The 17,062-nt window shown below is 44.8% G+C and overlaps 2 protein-coding genes across 8 annotated transcripts in view; both read right to left on the bottom strand.

The window, feature by feature from the left end:
• Positions 1–17,062, bottom strand: part of bptf.L (bromodomain PHD finger transcription factor L homeolog) — a 69,414-nt gene that overhangs the window by 13,966 nt on the left and 38,386 nt on the right. For all 7 annotated transcript variants that reach the window (XM_018235525.2, XM_018235523.2, XM_018235524.2 and 4 more), the window contains exons 24-27: positions 8,027–8,982; positions 7,277–7,359; positions 2,473–2,698; positions 1,727–2,049 (exon numbers count right to left, since the gene is read on the bottom strand). In XM_018235525.2, the coding sequence (XP_018091014.1) occupies positions 1,727–2,049; positions 2,473–2,698; positions 7,277–7,359; positions 8,027–8,982 (1,588 nt within the window). The remainder of the gene's footprint in view (positions 1–1,726; positions 2,050–2,472; positions 2,699–7,276; positions 7,360–8,026; positions 8,983–17,062) is intronic.
• Positions 9,007–17,062, bottom strand: LOC121398307. Its single transcript, XM_041577386.1, has 2 exons — positions 15,017–17,062; positions 9,007–14,742 (listed from the first exon to the last, which is right to left on the bottom strand). The coding sequence occupies exon 2, from the start codon at positions 13,939–13,941 to the stop codon at positions 12,154–12,156; it is 1,788 nt and encodes a 595-aa protein (XP_041433320.1). The 5' UTR covers positions 13,942–14,742; positions 15,017–17,062; the 3' UTR covers positions 9,007–12,153.

Raw genomic sequence — 17,062 nt, 5'->3', positions numbered from 1 at the left:
ATTTTTTATTATTTGTGTTTTTTGAGTCATTTATATTTTTATTCAGCAGCTCTCCAGTTGGCAGTCAGCCATCTGGTTGCTAGGGTCCAAATTGCCCTAGCAACCATGCATTGGTTTTAACAAGAAACTAGAATATGAAAAAATGAAAACCAGTTGAAAGGTTGCTAAGAATTAGCCACTCTATAACATACTAAAAGTTAAGGTAAAGGTGAACCATCCCTTTAAGCAAAGGATAATCACACCAACATCCAGCTCCTCACACAGGCCCACCTTTCACACAATGGTCGACTTTCCAGCAGCCATGATATTCACCATAAGGTTCATGTGCTATATAGCTAGCCCAAAAGGGGAGCTCAGTTCCAGACCCAGTAAGAACAGAGAGCTCTTACTTTTGCACTGGCAGAAAACTGTCAGATCGACCCTACAGTAGCTAAAATGAAAGACTGTGCTTTCCCTGAGTATTTATAGAACGACAGTCAGCCTTTGGGCAACAATAACTAGCTGATGATTAACATGTTTTCTATGCTGTATTAAGTTAAACATCTTAAGTAATGAACATAAATTCATGACTGCAGCCACAGTGAAAGGTGTATTTTGCCATGAAGGCTGGAGATTCGCCCTAGTGCCTCCTATGTCTCCACAGCACAAATATACAGATTTAACTTATGCCACCCAAAAATCAAACATCAAAGTATGCATTCTAGTTGTAACAGATCAACCTCTAGCTACATTCAGCCATTCTCAGATGAAATGTTGGTACAGACCATAAATGGATAAACAGAACCAATGCAAATGTGAGCTTGATTTGGCAAGTCACTAAGAGGTCACAAAGGCAGGTACATGGAATACATTTTATTCTCACTTCTGTATGCCAGCTGCATAACGAAAACAGCAGGGAGCCACAGTCACCCTTAATGCAGTTACTAGGGTTGAATCATGGAGCTGCAAGTTCAGCTAAAGTGTAATTCTTTGGGTCAGCTCCAATCTGAAGCATACCAGTTATTTTTTTTTTTGTTTTTTTTTTTTTTTATAAAATAACATCTCTTGGGTGCAGATTAGACTTGACAGAGTAATACGTCCAGTCTCCCTGGAAAAACCTACAGTGATATATAGAAGGTTTCATTTTTTTACTAAGTTAACAAAGGGTTAAAATAAAGTAGGGTCACATACACCCTAGGTTGTTATGCTGCATCAATTGGGAATGATGACAGATGTTGTGTGAGAAACGGGACTAGGATTAATGATCTTTATGTGCTTGTTTCCCATGGGCCCTTGGCTGAAAAGTGCCTAGAATCACTTCCATCGTTGAACTAATCAGTTAATAGTGCTGCTCCAGCAGACTTATGCACTGAAATCCATTTCTCAAAAGAGCAAACAGATTTTTTTATATTCAATTTTGAAATCTGACATGGGGCTAGACATTTTGTCAATTTCCCAGCTGCCCCTGGTCATGTGACTTGTGCCTGCACTTTAGGAGAGAAATGCTTTCTGGCAGGCGGCTGTTTTTCCATCTCAATGTAACTGAATGTGTCTCAGTGGGACATGGGTTTTTACTATTGAGTGTTGTTCTTAGATCTACCAGGCAGCTGTTATCTTGTGTTAACAACCAATCACTTTGTTTACTTGGACACAACACATTTTGGGTTCTTCCCTTTGAACTAAAGGCATTAAAATGAACGGAGGTACAAGTGATTGAGACAGAGCACATGCTCGGTTAGTAACTCACTTGGATTCATCGTACGGAGTCTTGCAGATGCAGTAAATCTTGTTGTCTTTTTTAGATTCCTTTGAGGTAGTAGAAATCATTTTCTTCTTCTTGGACTTAGAAGGGATGGGCTCTTTATCCTCGTCTCTTTTCCTTTTGTGGGAAGATGCAGGAGGTGACATGGCCACTGGAGAGTTTGCACCCTGTGTGTTTTGTGGAGGAGGAGAGGGCAATGGTGGTGTAGTTGGGATGGCAGCCGCAGCAGCAGCTGCAGCGGCGGCGGCAGCAGCTTCCTCTCTCTCCTTCTCTTTTTGTATTTTGTCAAGATCTTTCTTTAGTTCTTCCTGTAAAAAAAAAAAATGTTAAGGATGGCATAGCTATACAGATAACAGATATAAAAGATATAGGATCCATTATATGGCACTTATCCAGAAAGCTCCGAATTAAAAGAAGGCCGTCTCTCTAGTCTCCATTTTAAACAAATAGATCAAATTTTTAGAAATGATTTCCTTTTTCTCTGTAATAGAAAACAGTACCTTGTACTTGATCCTAACTAAGATATAATTAATCCTTTTTGGAGGCAAATCCATCCTATTGTGTTAATTAAAGTTTTAATAATCTTTTTTTAGTAGATAACGTATGGTGATACAAATAACAGAGAGACCCCTTATGGGGAAAACCCCAGGTCCCAAGCATTCTTGATAACAGGTCCCCTACCTGTACGAGAACACACTTCTGCAATACAGGGTCAGGACACAATGGCCTACCTGCACCTCTATCTGTAGGTCCTTGTCCAAAAGTGCTCTCTTCTTTAGAATCTCTGCCTTGAGCTGCTCTTTGTGCTTAAACAGCAGGGCTGAGAGCTTGCTGGCATTTTGTTTGCATCTCTTCTGCTCTACACTCTCCTCGCGCTTCCTCTTCTTGGCGGCTTGTTTTTCCTCCTTGTCGATTTTATCCAAGATGCACTTCATCACTTGGTTGCACACGATCATCCTGAAAAATACAAGTGTCATCAGTGAGTGCTTGACAAAAAGGGATTTTATACTCACGAAAAAATCCTTTTCTAGTAGGCCTGAAATGTCATTGCAAGCGTTAGGGTTATGTCTTCATACACCAGGGGTGTCCAAACTTTTTTCACCAAGGGCCATATGCGGTAAAATATACAAACAGCCGGGCCACTCACTGTGGACACGCCCATTTTGTGGCCACACCCCCTGATTACCATGTTCATTTTACAAATTTTAAATAAGTAACACACACATACAAACACACAGACAGATACACACACACACACAGTGACACACATACAGACAGATACACACACACAGTGACACACATACAGACACACACACACACACACAGTGACACACACACACAGTGACACACATACAGACACACACACACACACAGACACATACAGTGACACACACACAGTGAAACACATACATATAGTAACACACACAGACACACACACACATACAGATACACACACACACACACACACAATGACATACACACACACACACAGTGACACACATACAGACAGACACACACACATACAGTGAGGCACACAAACATACAGTGACACACACACACACACACACACACACACACACACACACACAGTGAAACACATACAGACAGATATACAAACACACACACACACACACACACACACACACACACATACAATGACACACACACACACACACACATACAATGACACACACACACAGTGGCACACATACAGATAGACACACACACAGTAACACACACTCGATCTGTAACTGACTCCCTTGCCCGGCTGCAGCCTCACTAAATCCACCCCTCCCCCAAGCCAAGCACCGAGCAGTTTTACTCACAGTTCATGAGATCATGCAGGAAATCCAGGCCAGGTTAGGCAGCAGTTGGAGCCATGCTTTCAGTTTGTTTACTGGCTCCCCCTCCCTCCCCGCACTACACTAAACTCCAGTCACGGGGAGGGGAGGGCGGAGTGTAGGACAAGCTTCCTCGAGTCTACACTGAAGCACTGTAGGTTCCGCCCCTCAATGACGCCGTGGTAGGAAACTTTTTTTTTATGGATGCTGAGAGGGGGGAGGGATATTTGCACGCTGCGGGCCAATTAAAAATGGATATCGGGCCGCATTTGGCCCGCGGGCCGTAGTTTGGACACCCCTGTCATACACCTTTGGAGGCAGGACAGAGAATTTAATTTTGGTACCTCCTTGTCCCTCCCACTATCTATATAGTTCGTCTCCAACTACATTCCTCAGTTTCGTTGTCAAGCTCAGTCGTTGTAGATTTTACAACGACTGAGAGAGACACCGTTAGAAAGGATAGTGAGAAAGAGGTCCCTGTGCCCACACTAAAATTAGGCTGAGTGGGACTTTTGGGCCTACTAGAAAAGGATTTTTCGGTGAGTATAAAATCCCTTTTTCTCTAGTCGGTCCTCCTGTCAGTGCAGACATTAGGAGATATCCAAAAGCTGTCCCTCTCATGGGTGGGTAATTTCAGTTTGTATGGCCCAGTAATTATGATTATTCTGCTACTGCGGCCTATAGAACTTTTCGACCAAACGTGGCCACGGAGAAGCATAACCGTTCAACTTGTAAAACTTAAAAAATGAGTTGGGTGATACCCAGGTAGCTGCTTGAAAAATCTGCTCTGCCATTGCCATGTTGTGCAGAGCCCTTGTGAAATAGGCTTTTACTGCAAATGGTCTAGAATGTTCTTGTTGACAAACTGTGTTAATAGTGTCAACTAGCCAACCTGCTATAGTTCTATTCGACACAGCCTTTCCCTTGTGTGCGGAGGAGTAGGACACAAGGAGAGTTTCAGAAGGTGCGGAATGCACATACCACATCTAGTTTATGTAGTCTCCTCTCTTTGTCGTTTGACGGTCTTGGGCAGAAAGATGGTATATCCTGGTTCTTATGGCATGGTTACCATCTTTTGGTGTGGTTCTGAGTATCGCTTTATCCTGATGAAGGATCTGTAACCTCCACTATGATTCGCCCGTGAATTTTAAAGATAATATTCTTAACTTGGACACTGTATCTCCTGTCCAATGTCAGCCATAGAGCTCTGCGTGCTACCAATGCATTTGCTGTTGTTTTGGCTGCCAATTTGGTGATCTCCATTGCCGCTTCTGAAGTTCAGAGTGTGTGAATAATCTTTCCACATCCATTTGCAGTTGCTGCCTGGATGTTGGTGGATGCCTGGCTAACTCTTGTGCCCAATGTTTGGCAGTGCGTGCTAGCCCCGCTGGTGCTGCTGCAGGTCTGAGTATTGCAGCTGCCTGTGTATAAGATCGTTTTAAAACAGACTCCATGCGGCTTCCTCTGCTGGTAAGGCTATAGTTGGGCAACTGCCGAGTCCATCTTAGGTGCCCTGTCCCACCTCTTATGGTGGTCTTCAGGTACTGGGTAGGTTTTGAAGAATCGTTGCATGAGAGCAATCCGGTTACGCCCATACCACCTCAATTGCTTGTGTGATTGAATTAAAAATTGGAAAGGCAAATTTATATTTCTTTTGGACTCCTAGAAGCTTATCTGCCTTAGAAAGAGCTGCTGTCTCATCCTCAATATCTAAACTTTCCATCATTTCTCTTAGTAGTTTCTTGGATGTTTCTGGGGTTGTGTCTGACGGCCCCTCTTCCTCATATTCAGATGCTGACTGTGGCTGTGAGTCTGAGATATCAGATTCCCGACCTGGTGTCTCGTCCCCCTCAGTGTCTGAGGCTAATCCCTCCTCCTTTTGTGCCCCCCTTGTGGAGGAGATGGTTGTACTGTTCTCATTATCCATTGTAGGAAGCTGGCATGGACAACTGAGCTGGTATTTGTGCTGATGTGTGTGCAGCTGTGTCAGATTCCCAAGGCACGGTTATATAACCCTCTGCCTGAGTAGTATCTTGCCTTGTTCTGGGTGATGGTGTGATTAGTGGTGAGGCCTGACTCTATGGGGGTTCGTTATGAGGTACTTGTGGGGAAGTACTGGTGGATCAGTAATAGCTGAATTCTCTGAAGTGGGTTTGCAGTCAGAGCAATAAATTCTCTGATTTTCTCAAAGAGTGTTTGCACACTTACTTCTGTACTTGCTAAGGCAGGTACTGTGTAGTGTCTTTTTGCTTGATATTGTAACCGCTATGAGGCTAGTGTAACTGCGGCATGCTTTGACGCGCCTACGCTGTCCCTTGATTGGCGAGCAAAATGTCTGGTGCACAGATGAAGAAGTTAGGCGTTGCCTAGCAACTGGATGGTTTGTGGTTTTTCCCATGCGGCTTGTTACCAACCTGCGCATCTCACTCATTGTCCCCTACCTTTGGTCCCCATTGTCTACCGCTTGTATTTGCTGTTGTATGTAGGTAATTTATGTAGGAGTTTTGCGCCGTCTCTGTACCTGTAATGTGCAGCTCTGCAGCTTTTTGTGCCTTGCACTTCCATAAGGAGAACTATCTGTCTAAGGGCAGCTCTGAGTGCCCTGACAGGTCTGTCAGTACTCCTTTACCGATTTGTACCAGCTGGACAGCTCTGCGTACCCCTTAACCTGGGATTGAGTAAGAACTCCAGTGATCATCCATGTCGGAGACACTGTGTAGTAATAATAATTAAAAAGTAAAAAAAATGTAAAAATAAGAATAATTAACTGTCCTCTACCTCCAAAGCAGGAAAAAGAACTGAGCAATATAGGTGGAGATGAACTATATAGACAGTGGGAAGGACAAGGAGGTACCAAAATTCAATTCTCTGTCCTGCCGTCAGAGGTGTATGAAGACAAAACCCTAACGTCTGCAATGACAGGAGGGCCAACTAGAGAAATCAAGGGCTGCTTAGTTAATGTGTGAGCTAGTTATCCACATTAATTAGTGTTCAAATTAATACATGGATAAACATAGAATGATCTTGCACAGTAGTGTGCATGCGCTAGTGCACTGTAGTCTAGTGCTAACCAGGATATATATTCTGCAAGCAAGATGGTATGCACTACTTCCCTTGACAAAGGCGTTATTGCCGAAACGTTGGGGTAATTCTCTCATTCAGAGTCTACGCTTTAATACTGTATGCTGTTTATTGCAGGGTGGTGTGCATCTTTAAGGCCTTGATGAACATTATCATTATGCACTGAGTTATATATATATTGTAATGTTTGTTACAAATTTTTGATAAAGAATTTCTAATTGCGGTAGCACCTGCCATTTTGTGCTGGATTAGTGTGCAAGATCATTCTGTTTATTTGTGTGATTTAAACCCTGTCATTTGGGGGGGGGGGGTTTATTTGATTTTACCATCTTAAATACATATTTGTAAAAAAAATATATATATGGGAAAGCTTTTCTAGCCCAAAGTGCCCTCTGTTACCTTTCATCCTCAAATAAATACATAACAGAAACTGGAATATAAAAATCACTCCCATCACCTGCAGGGACATGCGGCATATCTACCCAATCTCCTGCACTCACTTTGTGAGTATTTGTACTTAGAGTGAACTGACAAATCCACTCTTCTCAGAAATCACTAGAGAAAAAGCTAAACGGAGACACTGAGAACTGACACAAACCCAGTGCTTTCTCACCTCTGATTCTCTTCCCGTTCCAGAGGGGACAGTGTCTTCTTCTGTTTCAAGTGCTCTATAGCAGCGTTCTGCTTCATTACAACCTAGGGAGAGTGGGTCACACAAGGGCTTTAAACTAGTCAAAAAACGAAATTAAATGTACACACATCAAGCAATGCAAGACTTGCTTAAAGAGAAACTATAAAGAAAATTTAGTATAAGCTTCTTAAAAAAGGTTAGCTCCAAGTAGCCCCACTGAAGAGATGAATCAAAATCTGAATCCAACTCCTGCATGAAGACAGACTGATTGCAGACAGTGAACTTATTTTAGAAAGTACAACATTTTTTAAAGATTATATTTAGTTTCTTATTATTATAAAATGAAAGTTCATTTTAAATTTTCCTTTTAAAGTATTTTTCATAGATTTCCGTTAAATAACCTCAATGGTAGCTCAAAAGATTACACCGCTAAGCTGGTATTTATGGATAATAAATATGGCAGCAACTATACATGTCTAGGACTACAAATATACAGAATGGAGTGCAGGTTAAGCTACTCATAATGTATTGTCTTTGTTAATAGTAAATTTAAGAGAGACTTAAAGAAATATATTTTCCCTTTAATAACCCATTTATGCACTTTCAAAATTTCTAACTAAATTTCAACGATGGAACACACTAGTCAAAGACAAACATGAAGGACCTTGGAAATTTCTTTGAACCAAAAAGAAACCCAAAAATTAGGGTTGTGATAGCAGTGCGGTTCCTTACCTGTTTCTGAATATCACTCTGGCTGGAAGTATGAAGGCTCTGCTCTCTTTTCACTTCTTGCTGCTTTTTCTTTTGCTGTTGTTCTTTGAGCTGTTGCATCCTATGCAGCTGCTCCTGCACACTGGCCGCCTGCACAGCAACCACATTCTGGATCTGATGTGCCTGAACTGAACCAGCCTGCTGAATTTGGAAGGGCAGCTGCAGTTTAATTTGCTGGGGAATGCCACCTGGCTGTGTCTGTATCTGTGCTACCACATGAGATTGCAAGTGGGAGAGGACCTGCACCTGTTGCTGGAGCTGAGGGACAGTAATTACCTGGGTATGTGGAGGTTGAATATGCAACTGTGCTCGGGAAGGGGACTGAACAGTCACTGCCTGATTGGCTGCAATAGTCTGCATGTGGCTCTGTGGTTGGGCTGGTGCTTGCAGTTGTACAGTAGACTGAATTTTGAAGGAAGCTGGCAGTGTCATTTGAACAGTTTGCGGACCCTGGCCTTGCGCCAGGGGTATAGTCTGGGTCTGAGGCCGGCTCTGAATTGGTGACTGTGGTGTGACTTGTGGAAGAGCCTGTGATACAGAAACTTGACATGAAGCTTTTGTTTCAGGCTGGCCAGAAATAGTTTCCCTATGCTGTGAAGTATCAGCCCTTGGCTGTTCCAAGGGTAGATGTGTGTTAGCCTGCAGATGGGCAAGGGGCTGAGGGGTGACAGGAGGCTGTAGCTCACACGGAGATGCCGCGCTAGGCTGAGTAGAGGCTGGAGATGTCACTGACACATGAGCTGGTTGTGGAGAGGATGTTGGGATCTGAGCCTTGGCAATTGCTTCAGAGGGCACCGTAGCAGTCTTTTCTTGGTCTAGGGCCAGTGGTGGGCAGGTTGCCTTGGAAGGGGCCAATGGAGGAGCTGGAGTTTGGCTGTTCTGCCCCAGATTCTGAGAGGAAGGCGTCTGTCCAGACACTGTAGAGAAATAAAAAGCACAGAGAAATTAAAAAAAAGGAGATTTTGTGTACTCATCGTAAAATCTCTTTCCTTTCAGTCACTTGGGGGACACAGGAGCAGTGGGGTATAGCTGGTACCTCTAGGAGGGCAGGACACAACAGTAGGAAAAAAGCTAACCCCTCCTCCACTGGCTATACCCCCAGCAGGCCATGCCGAGGAAGACCATGGATGGGCTGGGTGTCAGAGATGACTTTGCCAGATTTAAGACTCAGCCTAGTTTCTGTAACTTGTCCATGGTTATCTGGACATATCTCTAAGCCTCTGTGAAGGAGGGTGCCTTGATTAGTAGTTCATCCAGGTATTGGGTGATGGAAATCCCCACAGTGCAGATTACTACTGTCGCTGCAGCCAGAGGATACGACATTAGTCCGAATGGGAGGCTTGTGAACTGGTAATGGCAATTCTGGAAGGTATTTCTGATGTGGAGGGAAAATGGGTACATGAAAGTATGCATTCTTCATGTCAAGAGAAATTAGGAATTGACCTGACGACATGCTGCAATGACTGATCTGAGAGACTCCAAATGGAATCTCCTTGGTCAGATGAATTTGTTTAATTCTTTTAGATCCAGTATGGGTTGTACGGACCCTTCTTTTTTGGGCACTACGAAGAGGTGTGAATAGTAGCCTCTGAAAAGTTCTCCGGCAGGTACAGGTATGATCACTTCTGACAGGAGGAGGTTGGAGATGACGCCAAGCAAGGCTGATCTTTTGTCTGGCTCTTGTGGCAGTCTGGACATGAAAAAGTGATGTGGAGGAGGTGATGAAAATTAGAGGTGATAGCCTCAAGTAACCATTTCATGGATCCAGATGTCTTGGATAAGTGCGATCCACATGTTGGCGAAAAGGCTCAGCCTCCACCCTATAGGTGTCGTGACTACCGGTGCAAAGTCGCCGTCATGCAGAGGCGGTTTTGTCTCCTGTCTTGGGAGTGTGCTTTTGGTTCTGCCAGTGTGGTCTCCGCTTACTACAGAAACGTCCTCGGTTGGAGAAGGACTGTCATAGAGGTGATGATCTTACATTTTTAGTGAGGGAGCCACGAAAAATTTTCACCTGCGAAAGGAGGGCATGATTTAGGTTGTGATAGCATGGTACTTTTGCTCCCTGTTGCTTGTCTGATGATCTTGTCTAGGTCAGGGCCAAATAGAAGCTTGCCCTTAAATGGGATGGAGATGAGGGATTTTTTGGAAAAGAGATCGGCTGACCACAGTTTCATCCAGAGTGATCTGCGAGCAGCCACAGAGAGTGCCGATGATCTACTGATGAATTGAGCTGCATCGAGAGAAGCCTAACACATATCATTTGCTTCCTTGATCTGGGAAGCCTATTGGGAGAGCTCATGGCAGGGTGCCCCTGAGGTAATGGCGTTGAGAAGAAAATCTGACCATGATTGAATGGCCCTACTGACCCATGCCATGGCTAAAACGGGGCGTAGGGAAGTGCCAGAAGCTGTGAAAGCGGAGCGTAGCAGGCTCTCTAATTACTTGTCCATCAAATAACTAAAGGAAGCGTCAGGAACTGGAAGAGAAGTATTTTTGGAGAGCCGAGATACTGGTGCATCAACTGATGGTGGAAGTGACCGCTTCTCTGTAAGCTCTTTAGGAAACGGATAGAGCTTCTGGAATCTTCGGTTGGTTTGAAAAGATGGATTTTCGACTTACCGGAAAATCTTTTTCTAGACAGCCTGGACTGTCAGTGCAGCAACCATGGGGTTAAGTATCCACCTCCGGAGGCAGGACAGAAGAAAAAATTAGAATCTCGACTCCGCCCTCTTCATATAAGCTCTTGCTCCTCCTGATTCCCCTCAGTTTGGAGAAGAAAGGATAGCAGAGAAAGAGCGAGAAGAGATTCACAATAACAACAGTAACAACTCGCCAACAGGCAACAATATCGAACAGTAAGGAAAGGGTGGGGCTTACTGCACTGACAGTCCAGGCCGTCTAGAAAAAGATTTTCCGGTAAGTCGAAAATCCATCTTTCTCTAGAACGGCCCTTCCTGTCAGTGCAGCAACCATGGGGACGTCCGAAAGCTGTCCCATCTTTTTTAGGGCCGGGTTCAATTTACTGTTTCCTCACAACTGCTTGAAGTACTTTTCTACCAAATGCAGCAGGAGTGGAATGAAACAGATGAAGTCTATAAAATTTTGCGAATGTAGACAAAGAAGCCCAAGTGGCTGCCTTACAGATTTGTTCTGGAGTGGCTAGATTATACAAGGCCCAGGATGCACCGAGTGCTCTGGTAGAATGAGCTCGGACCTTGAAGGGCCTAGGTTTGTGACTAAGGTCATAAGCACAATTGATTGTCTCAACCAGCCATCTAGCAATGGTTCGTTTAGAAGCAGGTGACCCTTTGTTCTGACCATATGTAACTAAAAAGGTATCCGATTTCCTATATTCTTTGGATCTGTCTAGGTAATAGCGAACCGCTCTCACTACATCTAGTTTATGTAGTGCCTTTTCCTTGGGATTAGCTGGCCTAGGGCAGAAGGAAGGAAGATTAATTTCCTCATTTATGTGGAAAGCAGAAACCACCTTGGGCTGGAAAGCTGGAATAGTCCTGAAAACTGCCCTGTCCTGATGCAAAATAAGCCAGGGTTCCTTACAAGATAGTGCTGCCATGTCAGAGACCCGTTTTGCTGAGGTAATGGCTAAGAGAAACGTCATCTTCCAGGTAAGAAATTTAAGCGTGCAGGAAGCCAAAGGCTCAAACGGGGGGACCCTGTAATACATTGAGAACAAGTGTAAGATCCCAGGGTGGCGTTGGGTCCCTGTATGGAGGCCTAACCTTACCCACTCCCTGCATGAACTGCAAGATATCTGGTTCCCTTGCCCACTGACGTTGTAGAAGAATAGAAAGTGCTGAGATCTGGCCTTTGAGGGTTGCTAAGGAGAGACCTAAATGGAGCCCCTGAGTAAGGAATTCAACAATTGTTGGAACCGACGCTTGCTGCCACTGAAACTGCTTGGGCACACACCAGTCTATGAAAGCTTTCCAAGTCCTATGATAGACTCTAGATGTGGACCGCTTTCTGGCCATCAACAGAATGTCAGTGGCTTCTTTCGAAAACCCTTTGGAACGCCACAACTCGGTTTCAACAGCCAAGCCGTCAAATGCAACCGCTGCAGGTTGTCATGCTTTATCGGTCCTTGAGTGAGCAAATCTGGTGTGAGAGGCAGCCGCCATGGTGGAGCTGCTGACATGTTGATGAGTTCGGAGTACCAAGGTCTCCGCGGCCAATCCGGGGCAATGAGAATGGTTTCTGTCCGTTCCTGCCGTATCTTGCGTATCACTCTTGGAAGAAGTGCTAGTGGAGGGAAGGCATAGACTCGCTTGAAAATCCACGGTATCACTAATGCGTCTACGTAAGCCGCCTTCGGGTCCTGTGACCTGGCGCAGCAGGTAGGAACTTTGAAATTGTGTCTTGACGCAAACATGTCTATGTCTGGCCTTCCCCATCTGGTTACCAACTGCGCGAAGACGTCCAAGCGGAGAGACCACTCTCCCTGGTCTATCCGCTGGCGGCTGAGGTAATCCGCCTCCCAGTTTAGTACGCCCGGAATAAAGACTGCAGAGATGGCTGGAACATGAAGTTCTGCCCAGGTGAGTATTTGCGCTACCTCCCTCATCGCTCTGTTGCTGCGGGTTCCCCCCTGCTTGTTGAGGTAGGCTACTGCGGTGGCATTGTCGGACTGAATGCGTAGTGGCATGTTTCGTAAGTCTTGAGACCAATGAGCTATGGCATTTCGGATTGCTCTGATTTCCAACACGTTTATAGGAAGTTTTGATTCCGCTTGGGACCATGTCCCTTGGCAAGTTCGAGGTGGCCAAGTTGCCCCCCAGCCGGTGAGGCTGGTGTCCGTGGTCAGTACGGTCCACTGGGGTAAGGCCCATGTCTTGCCTTGAGAAAGATTTTGAGGTATTGTCCACCAAGTCAGTGAACGTTTGACTTGCATGGTAAGTGGAATTTGTTGCGACAAGTTTGAGTGGTTCTTGTCCCAAAGGCGTAGAAAGTGATTCTGAAAGTCTCTCATGCGGAATCTGCCGAAAGGCAGTGCTTCCAATGCTGCTAACATGTAGCCTAATAACTGGAGGCAGCGTTCCGCTGAAATGGTGGTCTGAGTGCAGACTTGTTGAGCAGCGTGTACGATTGTTTGAATCTTCTCCAAGGGCAGAGATGTAGTCTGACGGGATGAGTCGAACAACATTCCCAAAAACTGAATTTGCTGTGTGGGTGTGAGGTGACTTTTTCTGTAATTTATTATCCAACCGTGTTGTTGGAGTATTGTGACACAAATTTGGGTGTCGTTGTGACTCTGGTCGTAGGACGGAGCTCTGATTAGGAGGTCGTCCAGATAAGGTGTGACTGAGATTCCTAGACGCCTGAGGTGTGCAATCAATGGGCTGAGTATTTTCGTGAACACTCGGGGTGCCGTGGAAAGGCCGAAAGGAAGAGCCTTGAATTGGTAATGTTCCCCGAGCACCGTGAACCGTAGATATCGTTGGGATGCCCTCCTGATGGGTACATGCAAGTAGGCATCCTGAAGGTCTACCTTGGCCATGAAACAATTGGGGGTCATTGACATCACCACCGACCGAATGGACTCCATGCGGAATCTCTGTTTGGACACCTGCCTGTTTAAGGTTTTTAGGTTTAATACTGGTCTGAAGGTACCCTCCTTCTTTAAGACCAAAAAGAGATTCGAGTAGAAACCTCTGTAACGTTCTTCGGCAGGTATTGGTACAATGACATTGTTTTGTTTCAGCTCGTTTACTATTGTAGTCAGAGCGAGTCTTTTGGATGAGTTTTTTGGTGTTGATGAGCGTTTGTAAGTGCGAGGAGGTAGGCTGTCGAATGGAATTCGGTACCCTTCTGCTATGATTGTGAGCACCCAATTGTCCTGTATGTGGTCTCGCCATACTGGAAAAAATTGTTGAAGACGACCTCCTACCCCCGCTTGTCCTAGCCTGGAGTCAGGCTGAATTGGGCTTTGATGGGACAGGTTTCCTGTTCTGTCTCTGTTGGATGGGCCAGGTTTGTCTGCCTTTTCTCGTGTCGCCGCTCGATTGTGAAGTACGAAAGGTGGGATTCCGAAAGGAACGAAATGGTCGGCCCTGGGAGCTCCAGGGTCTATTATAAGATCTAGTGGGCTGTTCTGATCTGGGTTTCTTGCCTGAAGGCAAAAAGGTGCTCTTACCACCTTTAACTTCGGTAATGATCTGCTTGAGGTCTGGTCCGAAGAGCGTGTCCCCAGTAAATTTTAGGTTCATTAACTTGGTCTTGGATGCTGTATCTCCAGACCAATGACGTAACCAAAGAGCTCGTCTAGCAACTACTGTATCTACTCTGGTTTTGGCTGCCAACCTAACTGTGTCCATGGCATCTGCCAAAAAGGCGAACGCTGAGCTAAGACGTTGTAGTTCTTCATGTAAGACCTCTAGTGAAGGGGGATTCTTTTGCAATTCTTGGCACCAAAATCTGGCAGTGCGAGCTAATCCCGCCGATGCAACTGCCGGTCTTAGAATCGATGTGGCATGTGTATATCCTCTCCTCAAGGACCCTTCCATCTTCTTATCCATCGGCTCCTTGAAAGCCGCTTCCTCTGTTGGTAGAGTTGTGTTCTTGGACAAGCGAGCTACCACCTTTTTGTCTTGGGCGTAGCTGAGGTCATCTCTTTCCTAAGCTCTTCCAGACCCAAATCTGCATCCATGGTGTATTGTCTGGAATAAAACATACAGATGTGTCTTAGTAAGTAAAGGTGCCCTAAAGGGACCAACTAGTCTTGAAACATGGCCCTGTCTGCCTATAGGCATGTAAGACCTTAATCCAGTGTGCATTATAGGCATAACTGGGAAGTATGCAGGGAATAATAACAGTCAATATGCTGTAATATACGTGTTATGTGGAACCGTTTGAAAAACTGCCATAAAACACATAAGTAAAGTCGCTGGGTTAAAACCCTCATGTAGCGGTTCACTGCTACTGAACTTGTACCTGTCTGGTGGCAAGTCTCAGCTTGTAGTGCCTCTGTGAACTCCGGCGCGTGTGGATGAAAAATCCAAGATGGCGCCCAGTAAGCACGTTCTCTGCGTGTACGCGCGCCCCTCGTTGTGGTGCGAAAAACTGCGCGTAGTACAGAATGCGGTCCCCTAGATACCCGTGGCTCTGTTGCTGCGGTTGTAGGGAAAACCGAAAGATGCGCAAGGTAGCAGTACCTTCTCTGAGAGAGGGTGGTTGTGCTGTAGATAAATAATCCCTTTAGGTAACCATTCGCCAGTCCTGAGGAGTGGAGGCAGGTTAGGGATTAGACACAGGATTGTGGAATAAGAGCTAGGATGCCTCCTGCTCTGGATAACTCCCTTCTTCAGAATGGAAAACCTGTAAAGAAAGTGAAATAAAAAAATATATAACACAAAGTGTGCTGTCCAAACCTCATAGTAGGACAGAAGAAAAAAACTGAGGGGAATCAGGAGGAGCAAGAGCTTATATGAAGAGGGCGGAGTCGAGATTCTATTTTTTTCTTCTGTCCTGCCTCCGGAGGTGGATACTTAACCCCATGGTTGCTGCACTGACAGGAAGGGCCGTTCTAGAGAAACATCTTTCAGGGTTGTCCCACTCTTGTTGATCAAGCTGTGAGTGAAATGGAAATACCAGAGATGTCTTGCAGTGGTGCTTAAAAGGCTCTTAGAAGAGACTTCTGGTTCTTGGAGATTAAGGGTCTCTAGAACAGAGGTGATAAGAATCCACAGACTCTGAAGAGTGTTTGATTGACTCCCTTCTTGGTCTGAATCTGAGGAATCTAATGGAGGTGGTGATGTAATTCTAGGTGGAGAATCACTGTCTTCATCCGATGGAGTAGGAGCTCTGCGTTTAGACACTCTACCCCTGGGATTATCAAGGCGGGAGAGAAGTTTGTCCAAAGATTGAGCCAATTTTGGGATCCCCGTAGCCAGTTGAGATGCTCATTTTGGAGGAGAATGCTGTCTAAGTGGTGGGGAATCCTTGACTAGCCTGGTTCATCTGGGGGGAGAATGTTCTGGGGAGTCAGGACCCAGTTCTGGTGGATTGCATTTGCCACATAGGGGATCTTTGTGCCCCTTCGGCAATCGTTTGTGGCATTTGGCACAGGCTAGAAATTTCATTGTGTCAGTAGGTGCCTCCCTGGAAAAATGCCTATTGCTTGGTCCCTCAGACATGGTGCCGTTAGGTCACTATGTCACCTAGACAATATGGGGTTGTGTCTGGCTCTAGTAACCCTTAGGTAATTAACCCAAGGAGAGGTAATTAACCCGGGGTAATTAAGCTATGGGAATCCTCTACTCAGTGTAGAGGTCCTGGGTATCCCCTGGTGAAAGATTAAAATAAAAAGAAAATAAAATGAACAGAAAATAAATGTCACATCCTCCTGATTACACAACACAAACTGAGCTAAGCTCCACCTACTGGGGGTATAGCCAGTGGAGGAGGGGCTAGCTTTTTTCCTACTGTTGTGTTCTGCCCTCCTAGAAGTACCAGCTATACCTCACTATCCCTGTGTCCCCCAAGCTGACTTGGAGAAATTAGACATTTGATATTACAATCTAAACCATGGAAAGGACAAGGTTAAATTACACCATGGATCCCAGTAATTTATCAGTACTAGTAAACAGTACTAACCCTGTTTCTAAGGGATTTAAATGATGAACTATATAGGGTGTAACAGTACAGCCCAATACAAGTCTATTTCCATATACTGTTAAAATAGAACATCCAGCATCCCGCCAATAAATTAAAGCTGGCATGGGTTCCTGCAACTGTTCATTCAAAATCAACCAAAAGGGTGCAAGAAACCAATTAAGGTTTTTCAGAAATTTATTTTTTTCTTTATACAGATCAAATTAATAGAATTTAAAGCCAATAGGAAGTACTGCATACCTTAGACTGCAACTACAGGTGCGATGTTTTTGAAGTATTTAGAATTCTCCTACTGACTTTTGGGTTCAAATAACTATCTTTTAACCTGATTTTGCAAAATTGGAGTGATAAAATCTAAATCAATGG

This window comes from Xenopus laevis, chromosome 9_10L (assembly GCF_017654675.1).
Source record: "Xenopus laevis strain J_2021 chromosome 9_10L, Xenopus_laevis_v10.1, whole genome shotgun sequence".
Taxonomy (NCBI): Eukaryota; Metazoa; Chordata; class Amphibia; order Anura; family Pipidae; genus Xenopus; species Xenopus laevis.
Note: the sequence above shows the minus strand (reverse complement) of the source record. Positions and strands in the feature narration are given on the sequence as shown.

Excerpts from the sequence above, each read along its gene's own strand:
- LOC121398307 (XM_041577386.1), bottom strand. The coding sequence starts at position 13,941 with ATGGCGAGACCACATACAGGACAATTGGGTGCTCACAATCATAGCAGA.